General features: G+C 32.9%; 1 protein-coding gene across 4 annotated transcripts; it reads left to right on the top strand.

The window, feature by feature from the left end:
• The first annotated feature begins 310 nt into the window (after window positions 1-310).
• LOC127833538 (uncharacterized) lies at window positions 311-17,778 on the top strand. 4 transcript variants are annotated; one of them, XM_052358845.1, is made up of 10 exons: window positions 311-1,897; window positions 8,460-8,595; window positions 8,722-9,035; window positions 9,977-10,167; window positions 10,387-10,504; window positions 10,782-10,872; window positions 11,276-11,434; window positions 12,135-12,259; window positions 13,304-13,364; window positions 13,470-17,778. In XM_052358845.1, the coding sequence occupies exons 3-10, from the start codon at window positions 8,814-8,816 to the stop codon at window positions 13,787-13,789; spliced, it is 1,287 nt and encodes a 428-aa protein (XP_052214805.1). In that variant the 5' UTR covers window positions 311-1,897; window positions 8,460-8,595; window positions 8,722-8,813; the 3' UTR covers window positions 13,790-17,778. The 4 variants fall into 4 exon arrangements, with proteins under 4 accessions (XP_052214805.1, XP_052214807.1, XP_052214804.1 ...); XM_052358847.1 differs by having other exon boundaries at window positions 8,719-9,035; XM_052358844.1 differs by having other exon boundaries at window positions 8,460-9,035.
• The last annotated feature ends 2,442 nt before the right edge of the window (window positions 17,779-20,220 follow it).

Genomic DNA, 20,220 nt, shown 5'->3' with positions numbered 1-20,220 from the left:
TGACAAAATATTAAGCCACTGTTATTTACAGCAGTAAACCTGCATTTAAAGTGTTAAGATATAAATATATTCGATGTTGCTCGTAGAATTTTCAAATATCGTATTTATTTAGTTGTACTATTATTGATTATTGTGCATAGTAAAGAAGTGGTGTGCAAATAAAGATTATAAATCGAAAGTGATTGTAATTGATTTTTATAAATAAAACTAAAAAGATATTTACATAATCCGTTTAAAAATACGGTGTACATATACAGCAATAGATCATTCTCAATTCTTTGAAATTGCTAACTTTTCGTAAAAGCATATCGATTGTGCAATCTATAAATCGCTTAATTGTACGAAACACCACAATTCTGTCTTCCAGTTGCGAATAAATGAAAAAATAATGGTGAAATCCATTTTTATCCTGCCTCTGTTGCAAACATTGACCTTATAAAGCAGGGCCGAATTAATGTTCCTATCTCCGGTCAACAGGAAGTAGTGAATTCCTTCGCAGGCGTGACACATAGTTGAGTGTAACCTTTCCAATACACTACACAGGAGTGTAGTATTTTACCAATATCGGCTGCTATCGTAATTGTAGACCAAGAAAAATATCACATTCTCGATTCGTTTTTGATTTCTTCTCATATTTTCAATAGGAAAGTATTAAAAGGAGCAGTTTAAAGTTTAAAGCACGCCCTTTTTTTAAGGCTCACTGGATAAACTTTTTCCATCTCGACACCATCCATGTATTCTCTATTTAAACTGCAAATAACGAAATCAGCCAGTTGTTTCGTCAACAACTCGTAGTTACCAAGTGAAAAGAAATAGCAGGGTGAAGATTAATGATCATGAAGATGATGGTAATGGCGATGATGACGATAATAACGATGGTATAAAAAGATCGTGGTGGTGATGAATCATGGTAATAATTATGATGGTAGTGGTGGTTATAGTGTCCCAGTCATGACGTTGATGATGGGAATGGCGGTTATCCACTACTGGTCTTTTTGCTACTTATGGTGATTATGGCGTTGAAAACAGTGTGTTTTATGCTGCTGCTGATGTTCATTGCGGTAATGATACACGTCATATTGATGATGACTCCGCCTCGCTATTAATGTGCTTCAACAGGTTAAGCCACATTTTGTCTCGACAAAAAATGGACATGCAATAGTTTAATATGAAATACTCGCGTATAATTTTCTTTGTAATTATATCATTATTATATCACTTTCATTAAATGTGACACATTCGATGGTATTTAATGGCTTTAAAAAAAACTATTGCATAACATGTATTTCCCAGTGGTTCAAACATATGCTTATGGCATATAGAAATACATAGTTTCTTGTCGATTGATGTGTAGACTCAATTAAGTTTGCTAATTTTGAGTGAGACATTAAATCAACACCTTTAACCCTACCTTCAACATATTCAGGCATGAATTTAAAGTTTCGTCAGGTTTGCATATAGGGAAATTTAAAGAAAATACAAACCTCAAATTGAATTAATGCTAACATTAAATAATTCATTGCCGATGTTTGATTCGCTACATTCGTTAAATGATTTATACCCCAAAAGAATTAACCATAATTTTACCAAAACTATTAATTCCTTCTTTAGAATATGCATGTTCTATGCATATTCTTATTTCAGTAATGTTTCCAAGTTTAAAAGTAGATCTACAGCCTTTAAATCAATCTAACAATCAAGTAATAGAAAACTCGGCCGATAACAAGCATTTTACACTCGTCTAAAGAATGGACAAGTTATTGGGCTAACAAACTTTAAAACCGTCAGATTGTTCATGCGTGTTAGAGAATTCGCAACACTTAAAGTTCACTATTAACACGCTTGATGTTATTGGATGTTCAAGCTTTTGGTTTATGACTGATCTTGGTGTTTTAAGGTAAAATGCATTCAATTTATTTGCTTGTCATCTTTAAAATAGCTCTCGGTTAAGAACATAAACATAAAATATATTTAAAATACATAGTGATAAGAAATGCTAATATAATTGTGTATGATAATTATAACGAAAACATACAATAATGTGATTATTTAACTTTGTATTGGGCATCTTTCATATAAAATTGTTTCTAAATTCTGCATCGGCCCTTCTTTAATTGGTGCAATAAATCAAAGATTCAGCAAACACATTATTTTGGGACGGATCTTTTATGATAATAAATTAACAGTATAATGTCTCTTTATAAAAGTGTCTCCTTTCTCGATGAAAAGCCAATTAGTTGTGACTCATTGGACATATTCAGTTATAAAATTCTGCGGCTACTATCTTTAATTTACATTGCCCTAACCACAAAGACGCGACAACGGTTTATCACGTATGTATTGTTTTACACCATTAAGCTTCTCTACCCGCGGTAGCTGCTGAACCACTACAATACATATTAGCTTCGCTCTGTGAAAATAGGGTTTAATGCATGTGCGTAAATTGTCGTCCCAGATTAACCAGTGCAGTTCGCACAGGCTAATCAGGACGACACTTTCCACCTAAACTGGATTTTTGCTAAGGAGAGACTTTCTTGAAACGAAAAAAATCATTAAAGCGGAGAGTGTCGTCCTTGAAGTGCCTTGTTGTATATCTAAAACTAGATTTACTTTTATATTTGCTTAAATAAATGTTAAATTGAGAGTTTATGTCGAGGTCACTCCAAACTGCATACGTTATCCCGAACTTGTTTCATGTGACGAAATTATTTCATAAAATTAAATGTCGTAAGCGAACGTTTCTAATGAACATCTTAGCGCCCACGAAATGACACCTTATAATACTTCATTAACACAAAAGAAAAACGCATTTGAAAATAACTTAAATGAATTTCAAACCGACGAAACCTAGTTTCTTGCGGTTTGACGCATAATCCCACGAAACTAGGTTTCTCATGAGAACCTAGGTTCTCAGAATGAGAACCTAGGTTCTCGCTTGAAGATTGCACATGGCTTCAAGAACCCAAGTTTTCAAATGAGAACCTAGGTTTTCATAAGAAACTAGGTTCTCATTTGAAAACCTAGATTCTCATGAGAAACCTAGTTTCTTGGGATTATGTGTCGAACCGCTTGCCATACAAACATATATACAAATTGTTTACTATGTGAATCTATCCGTTTTTAAGTTCCATACTTTATTGAACTCAACTTAAAATTGAAATTATAATTGTTTGTTAATATATATATATATAGGAAGCTCTAACCGTAAGATATTCTATCAAAAATAATATTGTCAACGAAAACTATTTATTTCCTTACTGCCAGTGAAAGCATAGATATTTTACTATGGTAAATATGAAGTCGTACTTCTTTGTTCATTATACTTTGTCTCAAATTGTTAGATGAAATTTTGTTATAACCCATACGTTGTAATATATAGACATATGACTATATTTTGTATGAGTTTTAATAAACTGTCTGTTCTGTTCTGTTCTTTAAGTGGATTTTGCTATAAATAAAATGCACAGCCACAATATTATAGTCTCGTGTCAGGTTAAAGCTTAATTAAAAGCGTTCCATAGTACAAATTGTGCATTTTAATGTTATTCATTATTAATGAGCTGGTTTTCAACAACTTCACTCTCATATTTGCAGCATTAATAACAGTGATGTTATGGAAGCGTTTATGTGGCATCCTGATAATATGAAAATGTTATGAGAAGCGCTATGTCGTATTTTCGTGAATACATGTATATAGCCATTTCTATATTTGATTTACTGCATGAACATGTCAAGTAATTCACGTAACAGCGTGATAGACCATATCGACTTGCTGGGATGTTTGTCGAAATCATAACTTAACGTTTGATGACACAACTGCACATCCTTCGTTATTAGCCAAATACGTAGATAAATACAACATATTAAGACGTAAATATGAATAATATAATACATTCAAGACGTAATTTGAGATTAAGTTTGCGACAAACGATACAGTATTTGAAGGTTGAAATGGCGCCAGCAAGAAGTAATTAGTAAACACATGTTTCATTTAATTCTGATGGTTCCGTAAGTAAGCAGAGAAAAACAAGAGCCATTGTACGTTTATATTTTAACAAGTATATAACTTCTATTTTATTCATAGAACCGCACCATCTCTGTACCAAGTAAAATACATTTACTGTGTGAGAATAATGCACCGCACACTTAGTGAAGACATCAAACCTGTTCACATCAAAGTTTTTTTTATCACAGCTATACATATACTATTTCAGAATGTTATTTCAAATAGCATGATGTCTTTTAAGAAATGGTTCACACTTTGAACTATCATACACCGGTGGGACTGGGATGTGATATTTGGGTGAAGGCCATTGCCAAGGGTTCTAAATACGCCTTCAAACCGAAACGACACACCTTAAATAGAAATATCTTGGATTCTTTAAAAAAATTGCAAATCTGGTATGCACTTGTGATGATATTTAATTCATGGTAAAACAATATTTTATAATGTAATACACACTCTCAATTTGTGCGACATTTGCCCGGTGCGTTTGAATTGATATAAAAAGCCCACAGCTGTACGTCTTACCTTTAACTTCCCTGTACTTTGGTCTAAAATTAAGATGCAAACGAAGTTAAAAGATTGTATTGTAAAGCAGACAATAATGGGTGTGTGATGTGAAAGAACCAGTGTTGAGCCAATCCTTCGTATGTTTTGCTTTCAGTCAGCTATCAAATTGTGCGCATTTTTTGCGATGGTCACGAAAATTGTACTTGCTTTTTCCTTATCTCAACAACCTAGATTATTATTCAAACATATCGTGGGATAACTGCATTTAAACAAAAGTATTTAAGAGGGTCGATGCGTCTTTACGTTTGGTAGTGTTATAGTGCATTCAACATACGTGTTTACAAAACGAGAGGATAGTCCGACATCTAAATCATTTACAGCACAGACTAAAGCTATTGCAGAGGTTGCCGACGATTTGGTATGTCTAACATTTAGAGTGTTACGCAATTAAATATATGTAATGTTTCTGTATGCTTCTTTAAATATACTTGTCTGGTTTATATGCATGTGTTGTGTTAACGTAATTACTCGTAGTCATTGGGCAGTTAAAAATATATTTTAAAAATCGTGTCCAAAAATTAAGATTCACAAAATTATTACACAAAATAAATGTCCGAAATATTTGAAAAATCATCAAAATATAAATAAGTTGTTATGTTGTTTTACAGACAAATACTCTAACGTTAAATGTTGACAGAGTTCACAGATTAGCATAAATATGCTGTAGAATGAACCTTTTAATTATTTAAATTCAACGGCGTTAACGTAAAGCTGTCGTTTGAAATCATGACCACGAACAAGTACACAATCCTATTTACCAAAATGAAGCCAACCCAACGGACCGCTTAATGTTTATGCTCATCGGCCAGATGTATTTACCGTCATCAAAAATATTGGAAAATCTGTTTGTCGAAACCAGAGTCGCAAAGAACCATAATTTGGCTTAAAAGAAATAGTAAGACAGAGTGTCAGAAAACTATACATGAATTTTATATTTTATGTTTGCGTATCCACCAAGGATAAAAAGAAACGCTGCAATAGTATGTTTGGACGAATATCTGTTGTGTATTTTAAGAAAACAAAATAAAATTGTTTTCCACATTTTGAAGTCCGAAATAACAACATGTTGTTTTGCAATTTTATATGCATACACGACAGCTTGCTTGATTGTAAATTTCTATCAGAAATGTGCTCTTTAAACGATACTGTAAAATACCACAATTCAAAACTGTCACTATAATACTCGTGAATCTTGCCAATATATATGTATTAATTAGTATGTTTATAAAGTTGCGACGGTGATGTTTTCATTGCATATTTAGCTTAGTATTTCTGTATTGATTTCGCCATGGCAACAATTACAATTCGCCGTCAAAGTATATTTTTAAAACATCGTCATATATAATTTGTTCTTAACGTTAAAAGTTTAAAGTTAAACAGTGTTTTATAGCCAAAAGGAGGGTTGGTATAAATGGCATCATTTAAAAAGCTTCTGTAAGAAAGGGTTTACGAGAACAAACGGAATTCGTTTCAAGAGGAATCATCAATTATATCATACGGAACACATACATCGACGTCAACGTAGTATTATATAAATGTCGATGTGTTTTTTAAATGAGTAACACATTACTTTTATGAATTGAACATATTCAAAAGAGTTGTTTTAATTGCTTTATTAAGACACGTTGAAAAAATAATAAAAGATTTATACACGGATATTTAGGACACTTGTTTAACCGGAACTTATTGCAACAAGAATCAGTGACCAATAGTCATTAAAGTTTTTCTACCTGAAAGTTCATCTCAAAGCAATGTTTGACTTAAGCAAAATAAATTCACCGTGCAACATGGACGTGTCCACAGAAATTGTATGGTTTTTTGTTGAAAGCGTGTCATTATTAGCTTGAAATTGAAACAGTTAAACGTCGTGATGTGTGAGTGTTTCTTTAAAACACAGAATAAATACAAAAAGAGCATAAAGCTGTTGCGTTTTGATAAAAGGGCTAAAAGCTTTAATTCTTAATCCTGTTAAGTATGTGCGTAACTGTATTTCGAAGTTGGTTAGGTCCTATCGCGCTAGGCTGCATTATGTGACGGTCGTGACTACCTTATTAAATTTCTTGGCACATAAAAAGGAAAATAAATTAACTTTGATGTGGTCTTGTATTGTGTGGGGAACAATTAAAATTAAGATATGACGTTTCCAAAAAGACTCTCAGTTTGGATGGAAGGTTTGAAAATCGAATCAGAATACATATCAAACACTGAAAATGTAATGTCCACGTAAAGTATGTCCGAAGTGAAGCAGCCATTCCGACCTCTTCTTTTCAAAGTAAATAAAACAGGATGTTAACAAAAATTTCAAAATCCATAGAGAATTATGGCTATGTATGGACCGTCATACTTATCTTAAAACACTTTTCTCGTTGCTATGTATGTATGAATCAGAGGCAATTTGTGTAAGAAGAAAATCGCGCACAGACGGCACAAAATATATCAGATCCAACCATGGCTCTCTGAGAAAATGGCTGTTATAGATCTGGGCTACTCATGCCTCATGAAAGCTATTATTAAGTCATTCGTCAATCTAGTGTGTTCTTTAAGCGGTCTATATCGCAATCACTGGTTCTTTCTTAGGAGCCGAGATCAAATAAATGTCATTAGCATCAGTGTTAGAGCAATGGACCTTATTTATATTAACCACCAGTTTTATTTCAACAGGAATCTAATGTAAATGTAGAACTGTCAATAATAACATCATATCATTTTGTTTTTCTGTACGTTGATATTAAGGACCAAGTGTTAACTTTGCCCTCTTAATCGGCATGTGTTAGCATAGAAAATGACGTATTTGTTTGTTTTATCAAACGAGCTCAAAATGTTAAGAATGCTGTCAAAATTAAGTTATGATTATGAATATGGTAAATAAATACCCACTGTATTAGAATATTTATAGTATTATAATATAACTTAAAATCAACGGAATAAATAAATGCTTACTTGTTATGCAATGTAAAAATTGAGTTAAGACTTTTATAATGTGATTATGTTGTTTCAGCTTATCCTCGCATAAGCATGTCTTGTTATCTGTGAATTGTTCCTTTTATGCATTCCTTTTATTGCAATGAGATACATTGATATCAACTTCAATTTACATTTTAATGTAGGTTGGTTTACTGACAAAACACATAAGCTAAATAGCTGCGATGTATGCTTATCTTGTTACTAGTATTGAGATAACAGTTCAGATTGTTCTTCAAGCCAGATAGGTGTATTTCCCGATGCAATATTTCGGATACTGGCTAAATTCTATATACGTTTTTCCATAATTTGCATCTACAAGTATATGGTTGTGGCATAACAAACGGATATTATTTTTGTGTAGACAAGGCAAAACAAAATACCCTAAACAATATTCTGGCTCCTTAAAATAAGCAATTGTCTTGTTAATTCGTTCAGGCCAAACACATGTAATGTGGGATGAGATGGTTTGGTCGATCAACATTAGATGAACTATATGAGTCATGAGTCATTATACTTCAAGTGTTTTATTATTCATTTTACTATCCCATATATAAACAATAAGTGCTAACAATTCTACTTACTTCTGGACGTGAATAAGATTTCGAGTGTCCCGTTACACGATCTTCATTAACGACATACTCTCACTTATTTATTACAGAAATATAATAGACAAGTAGGGCTTACTTTCATGTTCGCATATAACATATTTTAAATTAATTGTCGCTGTGAAGACGGAATAAATATCATTTAAAATTGGGACATTTCAAATATATCCGTTGTGGTATTGTCTGATATGATGATTTGCAATTATATCAAATGACATGAGGAAAATGAAAAAAAAACACACAATCATTTAATGGATTAAATGTTTTACACAAGGTAAGCAAGTTTCATTGTTGGTATAAAACATTTTTCATTTCAGAGAGCTTTCGGACGAAACTTATTGGATATCGTTTTTGACAAACATAATAGAGGCAAAAAAGTATAAGACTTTACAAGAATAACTGTTCAACATTTGACTGAAGGCCTTATTTAACCGGACCACAAAATAACCGAAGGTAATGCCGATCAAAAATGCATTAATTCTAACAAAAATAAATATTGTCATTTATTTAACCATTCACCAAACGTCCTAAAGCTATCAGCTTGGAAGACACATGAAGACGATTATTATATGTCAGCAGAATGACCAAAAGAGCCGCATGTCATAAACCTATCGCATGTGGGAGGTACAACGGATGTTCCTAAGAAGATCGACAATAGTGTGAGTGCATTTATGGATAAGTTGCAAACTATGTCTCTGGGAAACATGATGGAAGAAGAAAATGAGACAGAAAATCAGGAAAACAGTTCGGAAGACGAGGCGGACACACTCTGTCCCAGTCATGTCCTCGAACAATCGATCGATCCCGGTAAAAACAACAACATACCAAAGGACTACGTTGACAGTGCACATAGAACCCTACCATCTGCGAAGAGAGGGGTTGTCTTTAAGAGTGTAGGTAGATTTTGTTTCATGTTTACATGTGCTTTCTTACTCGATAACCCCGTTTCTTTTAACTGTATATTATAGTGTTGCACTTTCTATTTTTACCGTCTATGCAAATGATTAACTCTTATGCCATTGTTTAAATTCCAGGATAACCTAAAACATCATACTTTGATCATCTGTGCATGCCATCGATCTTTCAAATGTTCGTTTTTTCCATACAATCCCTGCTTATTTCTTTCACTGGACTCAAATTATACTCCCACACACTAGCTTTCGTATTCTTCTTGATTAAGATGTTTTGATGGTAATTATAATGATTGATAAGAAAGCTGCTTCTATTTATGATTATTATGATGGTTATTATGATGATGGTTATGATATTATTATTATTATTATTATTATTATTATTATTATTATTAGTAGTAGTAGTAGTAGTAGTAGTAGTAGTAGTAGTAGTAGTAGTAGTAGTAGTAGAAGTAGTAGTCGTAGTGGTAGTAGTAGTAGTAGTAGTAGTAGTAGTAGTAGTAGTAGTAGTAGTAGTAGTAGTAGTAGTAGTAGTAGTAGTAGTAGTATTGTTGTTGATGTTATTGTTAATATTATTATTGTTATTATTATTATTATTATTATTATTATTATTATTATTATTATTATTATTATTGTTATTTATATGAAGATGATATTGACGAAATGATGATCATTAGTATTATCATAAGTTTCCACGCATATCAGACAGAAACTGCGGCGGGCGACTACTCTGGCATCATTTTCCATAAATGCCCAAATTGTGAATAAAGCTTTGCCTATTGTGACCTTTAGGCAATCTATAACCGGTGTAAAATCTCAGTGCTATATGTTCCATATACCGTTCCTAGGCGATGCCCTTAGTGTTAAACATTAGTGTATAATCTGGCAATCTGTTAAATTGACTAATCCGTTGTTTTTATCAGGAACCGAAGCCTGATCAAAAATCGGTGATTCTTATTCCCCAGGCCGATCAGACAGACACAAAGGCTGGGGATTATTTTGGCGGAACTCTATATACCTACAACTACACGCGGCCTTCAGGGAAGAAATACAAATTCCAGCATCTACTGAAGGATATCATTGATGGATATCCGGCAGAGAAGATGAGAATCAGGTGCAAAAACGTGGATTCTGTCAGCGAATTAAATGTACAAAGACTCGAACAGTAATTGCCACTCAAGTAATGATCCTTTGCGTTTGTACCAGGGCTCTTGTACAATAAACATCGAAGGTTAACTTTAAGAACTTAAAAAAAAAATCAAAAACGGTGAATTGAATATATCTTTGATTGATAAATGTTTGTCTTATGTTTGATGTGTTTTTTGTTTTTCAGCGAAGGAGATGAGCTAGTTCTGATTGGTGAGACGTTTACACCAGATCAAGATCACGATACTGTGATAAAAACGTTCAAAAGCGGCGTCAACGTGGACGGACACTCTCGTTTTACTATCGTAAGACATTTGCATTTAATTTTAAATTGCATATGTAAACATTAAACAATAACTTTCTTTGAATTGTACATAGTGTAATGTTTCATCAAGACGTCTAGTAAAATGATTTTTAAAGTGTTTGTATCGTTTGATTTTTATGCCGAATAACAATTGATAAACTCTCCTTATACACAAATACTGTTATCTTTACTATTTGCAAATAGTTTAAATGCATTGTATTAAGGTTTACTCGTTATGTGATTGACGCCTCCGTAAGTACCATATGCATATCTTAAAGATTTTAAGAAGAAGTGAGACAAAAGACAAGAAAAAGTCCTGGTATTGGTATGAAACAAGTGCTATTCTAGCGCCAGACCACGGAGGACATCGTATGTTGTTATTTTATGATAAATATTTTATTCTTATAAAATGAAGACATTTAAAGCCTTGATTTATTGTACAATCGACAAATGACGGATTCATTAATACGCACGCTGTGAAATCTCTATGTAAGTCCGTCAATTAGCAATTAAGAAATTGTTTTAATAAATATTTGCATACACATTTATAGGACACTGTTTTAAAATAATTTACATCATACGAATTGAAAACGAATTATAAGTACAACGCATATCTGGTAAACAAGATAGCTTGAATTGTACTTGACTCATTTTCATAAATACGGTTTGTTGTATTTCTCAAAAGCATTTACACCTTGTTTGTGATTAATAAATATGTGTATGTTAACCTTAAATGAGCAAGTACATGACGCTATTTGACATTGGATTTTAGGCTTACCAGATGTTTTGCAACCGCACTGTGAAGCAGTTGATGGAAAACGAACTAGAATACAACAAATAGTCTATAACATACCCGGCAATAGTTCATTATACATGTTCATCGACGAGTTAGGCATTCGTGCTGTACATACCGAGAAGGACGACCATTCCGGTATGTATGGACATACGTATTGCAGGTAATTAGTAATAGCAAAATATACAATTTTAATGTATTTCTCTTCCGCAAAGGATATTTAAGAAGTTACGTCTGTGTAAAGTGTGCAAGTTGTTTTTAAAAATTTCTGCAGCAAGCTTTAATCCATAGGTATGTATAGGTTTCGTTGTAAATGTTGATTGATCAGAACCACATTTTTTTCACAAAAAGTAGCACATTTCTTGAAGATGTTTAATGATTTATGAGACACCAGTTCGCCCCAATCCAAAAACAAGAACAAAATAAAAAACATATTCATACTTTTATGTAGAGTTCAGTTTTCATGTTGTTTGTTATAAACTTCAGTAGGATTTGCGAATGCTCCATTAGAAGGCCTTGTTTCCAGAACTGCTGAAACCGTTGTCATTGTAGGTCTTGTATTAAACGGGTGCTCTGATCCAATATATTTACAGCAAACCGTCAAGTGATGGTGGTTTTACATGAGTAACATATCACAAGCACTTTTTAACACATTAATAATGTGTCGTTTCATATAAACATCAACTTGGTATAACAACATCTTAGATGGCAATACAAATTAATTCTGCTTAATAATGATTGTTGTATTGGTACTGTTTTTCGGGGGAAGAAATACACACGGACTTAGTATCGGCATGTTTCCTTGATTTGTAAAATGGCATATTACTATTTATTTTAGTTTATGTCAACAAGATTATCCAACAAACGTTTACACCAAATCGGTATACTTCATACATAGCATTGTGTGGCAAAGACAACAAATCGTACGTTCGCATTGATGAACAGAGAAATGTATGCATTTGGGTAAGATTTTCTTTTGCCACTTTTGTAACGCACTTCCCATAAACCTAAAGTCCGGTTGGTTGACAACAAAATTCTTAGTTTTTTTAGGAATGGGTGAGAAATTTCGTTAAAATGTGCATGCAAACTTATAAGGTAATCAATGAGGTATGGACATGATAGCATTGTATGTTATGAGAAGAGAATACTAGGTTGTGTGTATATCGTAGTCTAATTGAAGGCAATTTGAAACATCAAACGCGCGTGTCGTGTAAGGTTATCTACGATAGGATATTTTTAATTCATATCCGGTAGTGTTTTTTTTTGGTATCATTTTGCATTATTGTATACGTGTGATAAATATAAAGTGTGTGAGGGGGGGGGGGGAGATCACAAATAACATCTAAAACATAACATGTCACAGCAAACCATATGATGTCCTCAAACTGCGCCTTTTAGCACGGTTACACAATAAGTAAAAAGGCTAAGATTCCCTAATGGGTAGAATTTCGTCACTCGCTCTCTAGACGGGTTTATTTAATTGCTCTCTTAATACAGAACAATCTCAGTCCGGTAAACTTGTTAACATATGCAATAACTGGCGCAATGGTTAAAGTTATTTTAAATTAATTGTAGAAGTTTTAACATGTCTATGTGCAAACAGCATAAAACCAGAACAACCTGCGAGTAACTCGCAGTCTGTTCAGGATTTATGCTGTTTGCTGCCCATCAGTATCTAAGGGTTGGAAATGAAGCCTTTAAAACTTGAATGTACTAAGAAAGGTCTTCGATTAAAAATAACTTTCTAAGGGACTACAAACACGTCAAAATACGTATCTAAGTAATACAGGATTAACCTACACTCTACTCGACACATGAGCTAGCTCAATCACTGTCTTAAAATAATGGATTTAGTCACAGTAACAAAGTGTATCCTGACTAATGTATATACAAACGTTTCAACAATTATTAATCACATACATGTATATCCTAATGTGCCTATGCATTGAATTAAGAGCATGCTTTTTCTGATTGTAGTTGGTATGCATGATATTTGAACTTTTATAGGAGAAACCCACATGGTTTGAGGGAAAACATGTCTGCGACGACGACAGCTTTGGGACAAATGGTAGGTCGACAGCTAATCTGTATTAAGCTTTTAAAATTATACTTGTTTGCATTCATTTTTAATTATGATCAATAAATGATTAATCATGTGTTTTTCTATTGACAGGGTACTATTTGGTATTTGACAGAATCTTGCAAAAGTTTGAAATGGTCTTAACGTGTGATAATCAGCAAAAAGTCAAGACATTTAGTGGTTACAGACTAGATTCAGGACTGGACTCAACGGACGACGCATGCGCACTGAGAACCATATCCTACAGTAACCATGGATATGACAGCTACCTAATGAGTACAGTGAATAACGCACGGGCGCAACATTATGACGTTCCGCAAAGCCCAGTGTGTCTTTCTTTTGAGAACCTAGAGATCGAAGAAAAAGATGGCGAGGAGGAAGAAGAAGTCGATGATGAAAAAAAGACGAAATAAGAGAAGAAGAATAAAACAAAAATGAAGAAAAAGAAAAAGGTGGAATTGTATTGAACCCTAACCTAACTTCCTTCAAAATTGCAATAAACCGAACGCCTGAAATCCTTTGTTCTAGTGTAATATCACACTTTATTTAAAACAAAAAGGGTCATTGCACTGACTCAAAAAAATCGATAACGACCAGGAAACCTTTCAAACAAATTGGACGACATGCAACTCACCTTTTTTATTTTATTTTTTACAATTTTTCAGTGTCGGTGTGCCCTGTTGTTTCGCGTGTAAAACTTTCGTTTTCAAGTTTAAATTAATGATTATTACAAAAAGCATTGAAAGAAAAATCATGCTCTTGTTGTAGACTTTTGAACAGCTAGTTTTAATCTGAATGTGAACACTAACAAATGATCGTGCTTAGACATGTTATTATCTTCTATGTTACATCATGTCTTACTGTTTTCTACTCGAGATGCATTACGATGATCTGGAATGTGTACAAAGTATAATCGGTTTTCGATTGTTGTCATTATGAAGGATTTAAGATAATGCTTGTATTTACCTTATTATATAACAGTCTCAATGATGTTGTTATAGGAATATTTAACCATTGATTAATTGAATTATAATGTGTGTTCTTTTTTGTTTTTGCTTAACTAGTATTGCAACATTATGAGATAAATGCCCATTTACGAGTGTATGCTTTGTGATTGATTCTTGGCTAAAAGTGGGATTCGGCATTTTTTAAACATTGCAAACAATTACACTCCAGAATCTCTATCAGAAGATTAATTCACTTTACAATTAAAATGCCTATATGCTTTTAAGCACATTTGAAGACGGAGACTTAAGCTTTAATCAGCTTTCATTTTTAGTGTTGTCTACGTTGTGTTTTCCTGCATTAAACGGGCAGTTTGTATCCTGTCTTAATATAAGACTAGCGGATGCTAAAAAGTTTTCTCCTGACAATGTTTCTAGAGTTTCTTTATTCCTGTAAATAACAAGCATTGCCACATGAAGATGGGTCAAATTCGTTTGCTTCTTTATTTGCAATATTGTATGTTCCTTACCTTTTTGTGTATTGCTTAATACCATATATGCATATATTTCATACAGGCCCATTTAATTAAGAAACTATGAGACATGTAAAACATTTTATTTTTATTAACAGTATGCACTTGTTTGATTTGTTTTGTTCTTTTCTCGCCATAATCCTTTGCAAATATCATGTTGTTGTAAAACTGTTCTTTTTTAATGTGAGAAATTTCGGAAGTTGTGTAAATATTCTCGAAGAAATAAAGTTACAATATGTACAATAAAAATACTGTTTAATTATATGATTAGAAGAACAAGTGTAAATACGAATGAAATCATTTCTCAATAATATATAAAAACATATTAATTAACGTCGATAATGTCGCGAAATTTTGTTGGTTCATAGCATTGTGTGCTTGAGAAGGATCACTGTTGTCATGTGAAAGAATCACATACTGAATAACCAAATCTCAATTATATTATATAATCCAAAATACCTGCAGAGTGCTGACTTCTACCACATGCGAATAGCATTTAATAAAGCATGACGTGATTATTTTAAGTCGAATATTTTTTTTTACCGGCTTCTTTCTGAATTATGATGAACATCTGACGCAGTTCATGTATTTGTCATGAGTTGCAGGTTCGATCCCCATCTCAACCCTTTTGTCCGAGGTGTTGAACACCTGTGCTTCTGACCGGGAATCAAAAGACATGTTATCGTCTCTTGAACGGAACATCTCATTATTCCCTGTAATTCAAGTCACAAACCTTCTGAGGACGATGACTTCATGTTGGAATGTCGACACACTCGAAAACTAATCCTATCCACCTTACTTTGCTGCCTAGCAAGCTTAAATAGCGATCTATCGATTGCATTGGTTCTCTAAATTGCGTAACACTGGCACAATTATGTATTGATAAATTCTAATTTTGCAGTTTCGAATGCTTTTTCAGCAACACGATTTATCAACGATCTATCAAGAAAAGCATACATGTCATTGTTTATGTGCACTCCTAATTCATTTTTGCGTTTGAACACGTAAATATGTTTTTACTAATAAACATAACGTTCATGAATATATAATACTTGTTTTATTAGTTATCGTGCATCATGTTTAGATTGAGTGTGTTGTAACACGCCGTTTTGACATGTGTAGCACTAATACTGATTTATTTGGAGCTAGTTTTATTCACTATCTCACTTTGTAACTCTTAAACCTGTTTCACAAAAGACATAGACTATTCAGTACACTTCAAGTTGGGAACGCTACTATCTTTGATAAAAAAATTCTATTTAGCTTTTAGTACACCATCTCTTATAAATATTTATATTTGTTTTACATAAGCAAGAAAAATACAATTGCCGATTCAGGATTGTTGTTACCTGTTGTAATGATCAATCATGTCATTTTGTTCGGCCTTAAAACAAGTTCAGGACAAGAGCTAGTATAATTGAATATGTGTTCCAAATCATTTGGTCCGGAAATATGCGTATTGGCGTTTGAACAACGATATACATTGAATTTATTTTGAATTTAGAATTTAGAATCCGGATAAAAAAGTAAAAAAAAACTATATTCACAAAACTTTGATCTGTTGAAAATGTATTAATGACAATCTTCACAAATCATAATTGTGTAGAAAATGTATAAATGACAATCTTGCGTTTGATTACATCTAACTTCAATTCGATTCAAGCATGAAGACGGAACACAATGTTAAACAGTTTCGCTTTCATATTTTGGATTTAGTAAAGTTTTTTTTACATGTACAATTATGCTAATGTCAGAAAGGTGCAACTCGGTTGCTGTTGTTTTCCACCGCCCTTTTAGTAGTTAAAGCCACACACCTTAAAATGAAATACATGTTAAGCAATACATATAGATGCAACTTGAAAGTGTGCAAAATTGTCATTATCCATAGCCTAGTTAGCAAGTATTTTTTTTTTTAATTTTAAAACCAAAAGTAGGATTTCTATATGTAAACGTCCATTTAGACAAACGCGATTATTTTTAAGTTTTAAAGCGCAAAAAGACGGATTTCTACCTTGTAACCACCAGGTATATTCTAATTAGCATAGATAAAATTATTTCTTATTAATACTTAAATTTACTATGCCTAATAAGTGTTTCAAGATGAGTGGCTTTAAAAGGGGTTTTAAAACGTACATAACATTTTTTTCGATTTACACCCTGCGATGCTGTATTAATAGTTTTGCATGAGCAATTAAATGTTTTATAAATCAACATGAGTTTAACTGACTAGAACCGGTTTACTTCCCAAAATTTTCGCAGAGATCGTTTCATGAAATGCTTATAATATTTATATTTGTGATGACATTATATTTTTCCTTTGTTTACTAGCTTATATGTCTTTATACATAGACCTCCCTACATGCGGTAGCTGCTGAACCTTTACAATAAATGTTTACTTGTTGTGTTTACTCCGCTTATCACACACAAGTGAGGACACAATCGTGATATTCAAATAAAATATATGATGTACTTAGCATTGCTTAAACATACCTTGTTAAACTAAGAGCTTCTGCCCACCCTAGGAGAATTCAAATTGGAAGATACACACGTAACCATATACCTCGTAATGAACGATACTGTCAATGTTGTGATCAAAGAGACATAGAAGACGAATTCCACTGTATATGTAAATGTCCATGTTTCCGTCAAATAAGGCAAACATTTATAACTACTGTTTACTATGTGAATCCATATGTTTTTTAAGTTTCATACTTTATTGAACTCAACTTGGAAAATTAAAATTATAAATATGTGTAAATATATATGAAGGAAGCTCTAACCGTAAGATATTCCACAACTAATATTTTCAACGAAAACTAAATATTTACTTACCGGCAGTTAATGATAGATGTTTTACTATGATAATATGAAGTCGTACTACTTTGTTAATTTTACTTGGTCTAAAATTGAAAGATTACATTTGGTTATAACCCATCCGTTGTAATATATATATACATAATACATTTTTTTGTATTCTGTTTCGTGTATTTAGATGATGTAAATTTGTGTAAGTCTGAATAAACTGTCTGTTCTGTTCTTTAAGTTGATATTGCAATTTACAAAATGCACAGCCACAGTATTATAGTTTCATGTCAGGTTAAAGCGAGATTATACGATTTTGTCAAATATTTATGAATTTATATAAAATGTCTGTTCTGTCATGCACATCCACACTATTATAGTTTCATGTCAGATTAAAGCTCAATCAAAACCGTTCAATAGTACCAATTGCGCAGAATGGCGAAATGAGCCGCATGTCATAAACCTATCGCATGTGGGAGGTACAACGGATGTTCCTAAGAAGATAGACAAGGGTGTGAGTGCATGTATGGAAAAGTTGCAAACTATGATTCTGGGAAACATTATGGAAGATGAAAATGACTCGGACGAAATCTGTACCAGTCGTAATATGACAGACAATCCGGAAAACATTTCGAATGACGAAGCGGGCGCAATCATAGCCAGTAATGTCGGCGATCAACTGATCGATCCAAGTCAGAATCGCATACCGGCTGACTAGGTTGCCAATTCATCCAAAACCCTACCAGCTGCGAAGAGAGGGTTTGACTTAAATAGTGTATGTACAATTTGATTGCGTTTTGTAAGTAAATTTACTTTCTTACTCGATAACCGAGTTTCTTTTAACTGTATAGTTTTACCGTCTATGCTAGTGTTTAACTGTTATGTGATTGTTTTAATGCCAGGATGACCCAAAACATCATTTTTTGATCATCTGTGTATACCATCAATCTTTCAATTTTCGTTTTTCCATACAATCCCTGCTTATTTCTTTCACTGTACTCAAATTATACTCCAACACACTAACTTGGTATTCTTCTTGAATAATATGTGTTGATGGTGATTATAATGATTGATAAGAATGCTGCTGCTTCTTATGATTAATAAGATGACTATTTTGATTATGATTATTATTGTTATTATTATGAACATGATATTGACGAAATGATGATAAGTATTATAAGAAATCGATGCCTGATCAAAAGTAGGTGATCCTGATACCAGACGCGTATCACACGGGCGCCATTTCCCCATAATTCCCAAAATATGAATAAAGCTAGGTCTTATGTGTGCTTTGGGAGCCCTATACCGTTCCAATGCGATGCCCTTAGTGTTTAACATTAGTGTATAATCTGGCAATCTGTTAATATGACTAATCCGTTGCTTTTATCAGGAACCGAAGCCTGATTAAAAATCGGTAATCCTTATTCCCCACGCATATCAGACGGACACAGAGGCTGGGGATTATTTTGGCGCAACTCGAAACACCTACAGGCGGCCTTCAGAGAAAAAATACAAGTTCCAGCATCTACTGAAGGATATAATTGATGGATATCCGGCCAAGAAGATGCGAATCAGGTGCAAAAACGTTTTATGTCAGCGAATAAAATGTACACAAATTCGAACAGTGATTGCCACTCAAGTAATGATCCTTTGCGTTTGTAACAGGGCTCTTGTACAATAAACATCAAACTTTAAGGTTAACTTTACGAATTCTTAAACAAAATCAAAAATGGTGAATTGAATATATCTTTGCTTGATATATCTTTTATTTATTTAATCAGAAGTCATAACATATTGGCATTTATAGCAACAATAGTGTATAAGAAAGGGACTACTTTTAAGGTGTCATTTGCGACATAATATAGTTAAAGTAGTAATGTATACCATTTACGCTCACTCTAATGCTCATTAATCTATGAATTGCCCTCCTTTAATGAGAAATTTGCTTTCTGGATTACCGTAAAAACATACAAATATAACATAATGTTGTTGTTTTTCAGTAAAGAAGACGAGCTTGTCATGATAGACAAGACATTTACGCAAGATCTTAATCATACAGAGGTTCTCAATAGTTTTCAACACGACGTAAAATTTTACGGGAAAACGCGATTTTGTCTTGTAAACCTTTATTTGATTTTAAAAGCTGATTTTATTGAACTTATTTTATTCGCTGTGGATCATAAATTAAAGTTAAGTGATGATAACTACACATAATAAATATAAATAGTGTTAATATTACAATAACAAACGTCGAATTAACTGGTGGTTTTGTTGTTTTGCATTATTAGTCTGTTTATGTGGACATATTATTTTTTTGAAAATTAATTATGGTCAAACACAATAACTAAACTATTTCTGTATAAGTCGAAGCAGTATGCGAGCATATCGACTTCTTTATTATCGGTACGATATTTAATTAAAACAGTGGTTCTCAGAAAACCTAGCGTCATATTGTACTGTTATAATATGATAGAACGGCGCTTTTTCTGAGGGATTGGTATTAAATGATACAATTATAAATATTGCATATGGTAATGATATATACAAACGAAAGAAATACTAAGG

Source organism: Dreissena polymorpha, chromosome 6 (assembly GCF_020536995.1).
Source record: "Dreissena polymorpha isolate Duluth1 chromosome 6, UMN_Dpol_1.0, whole genome shotgun sequence".
NCBI lineage: Eukaryota > Metazoa > Mollusca > Bivalvia > Myida > Dreissenidae > Dreissena > Dreissena polymorpha.
This window is presented reverse-complemented; position numbering and strand designations above follow the sequence as displayed.

What these genes read in the sequence shown, in the direction of transcription:
- LOC127833538 (XM_052358845.1), top strand. Translation starts at nt 8,814, where the DNA reads ATGGATAAGTTGCAAACTATGTCTCTGGGAAACATGATGGAAGAAGAA. An exon ending in GCAGAGAAGATGAGAATCAG is followed by an intron (nt 10,168 to 10,386) that starts GTGCAAAAACGT and finishes TTTGTTTTTCAG; the next exon opens with CGAAGGAGATGAGCTAGTTC. An exon ending in AGAGAAATGTATGCATTTGG is followed by an intron (nt 12,260 to 13,303) that starts GTAAGATTTTCT and finishes GAACTTTTATAG; the next exon opens with GAGAAACCCACATGGTTTGA.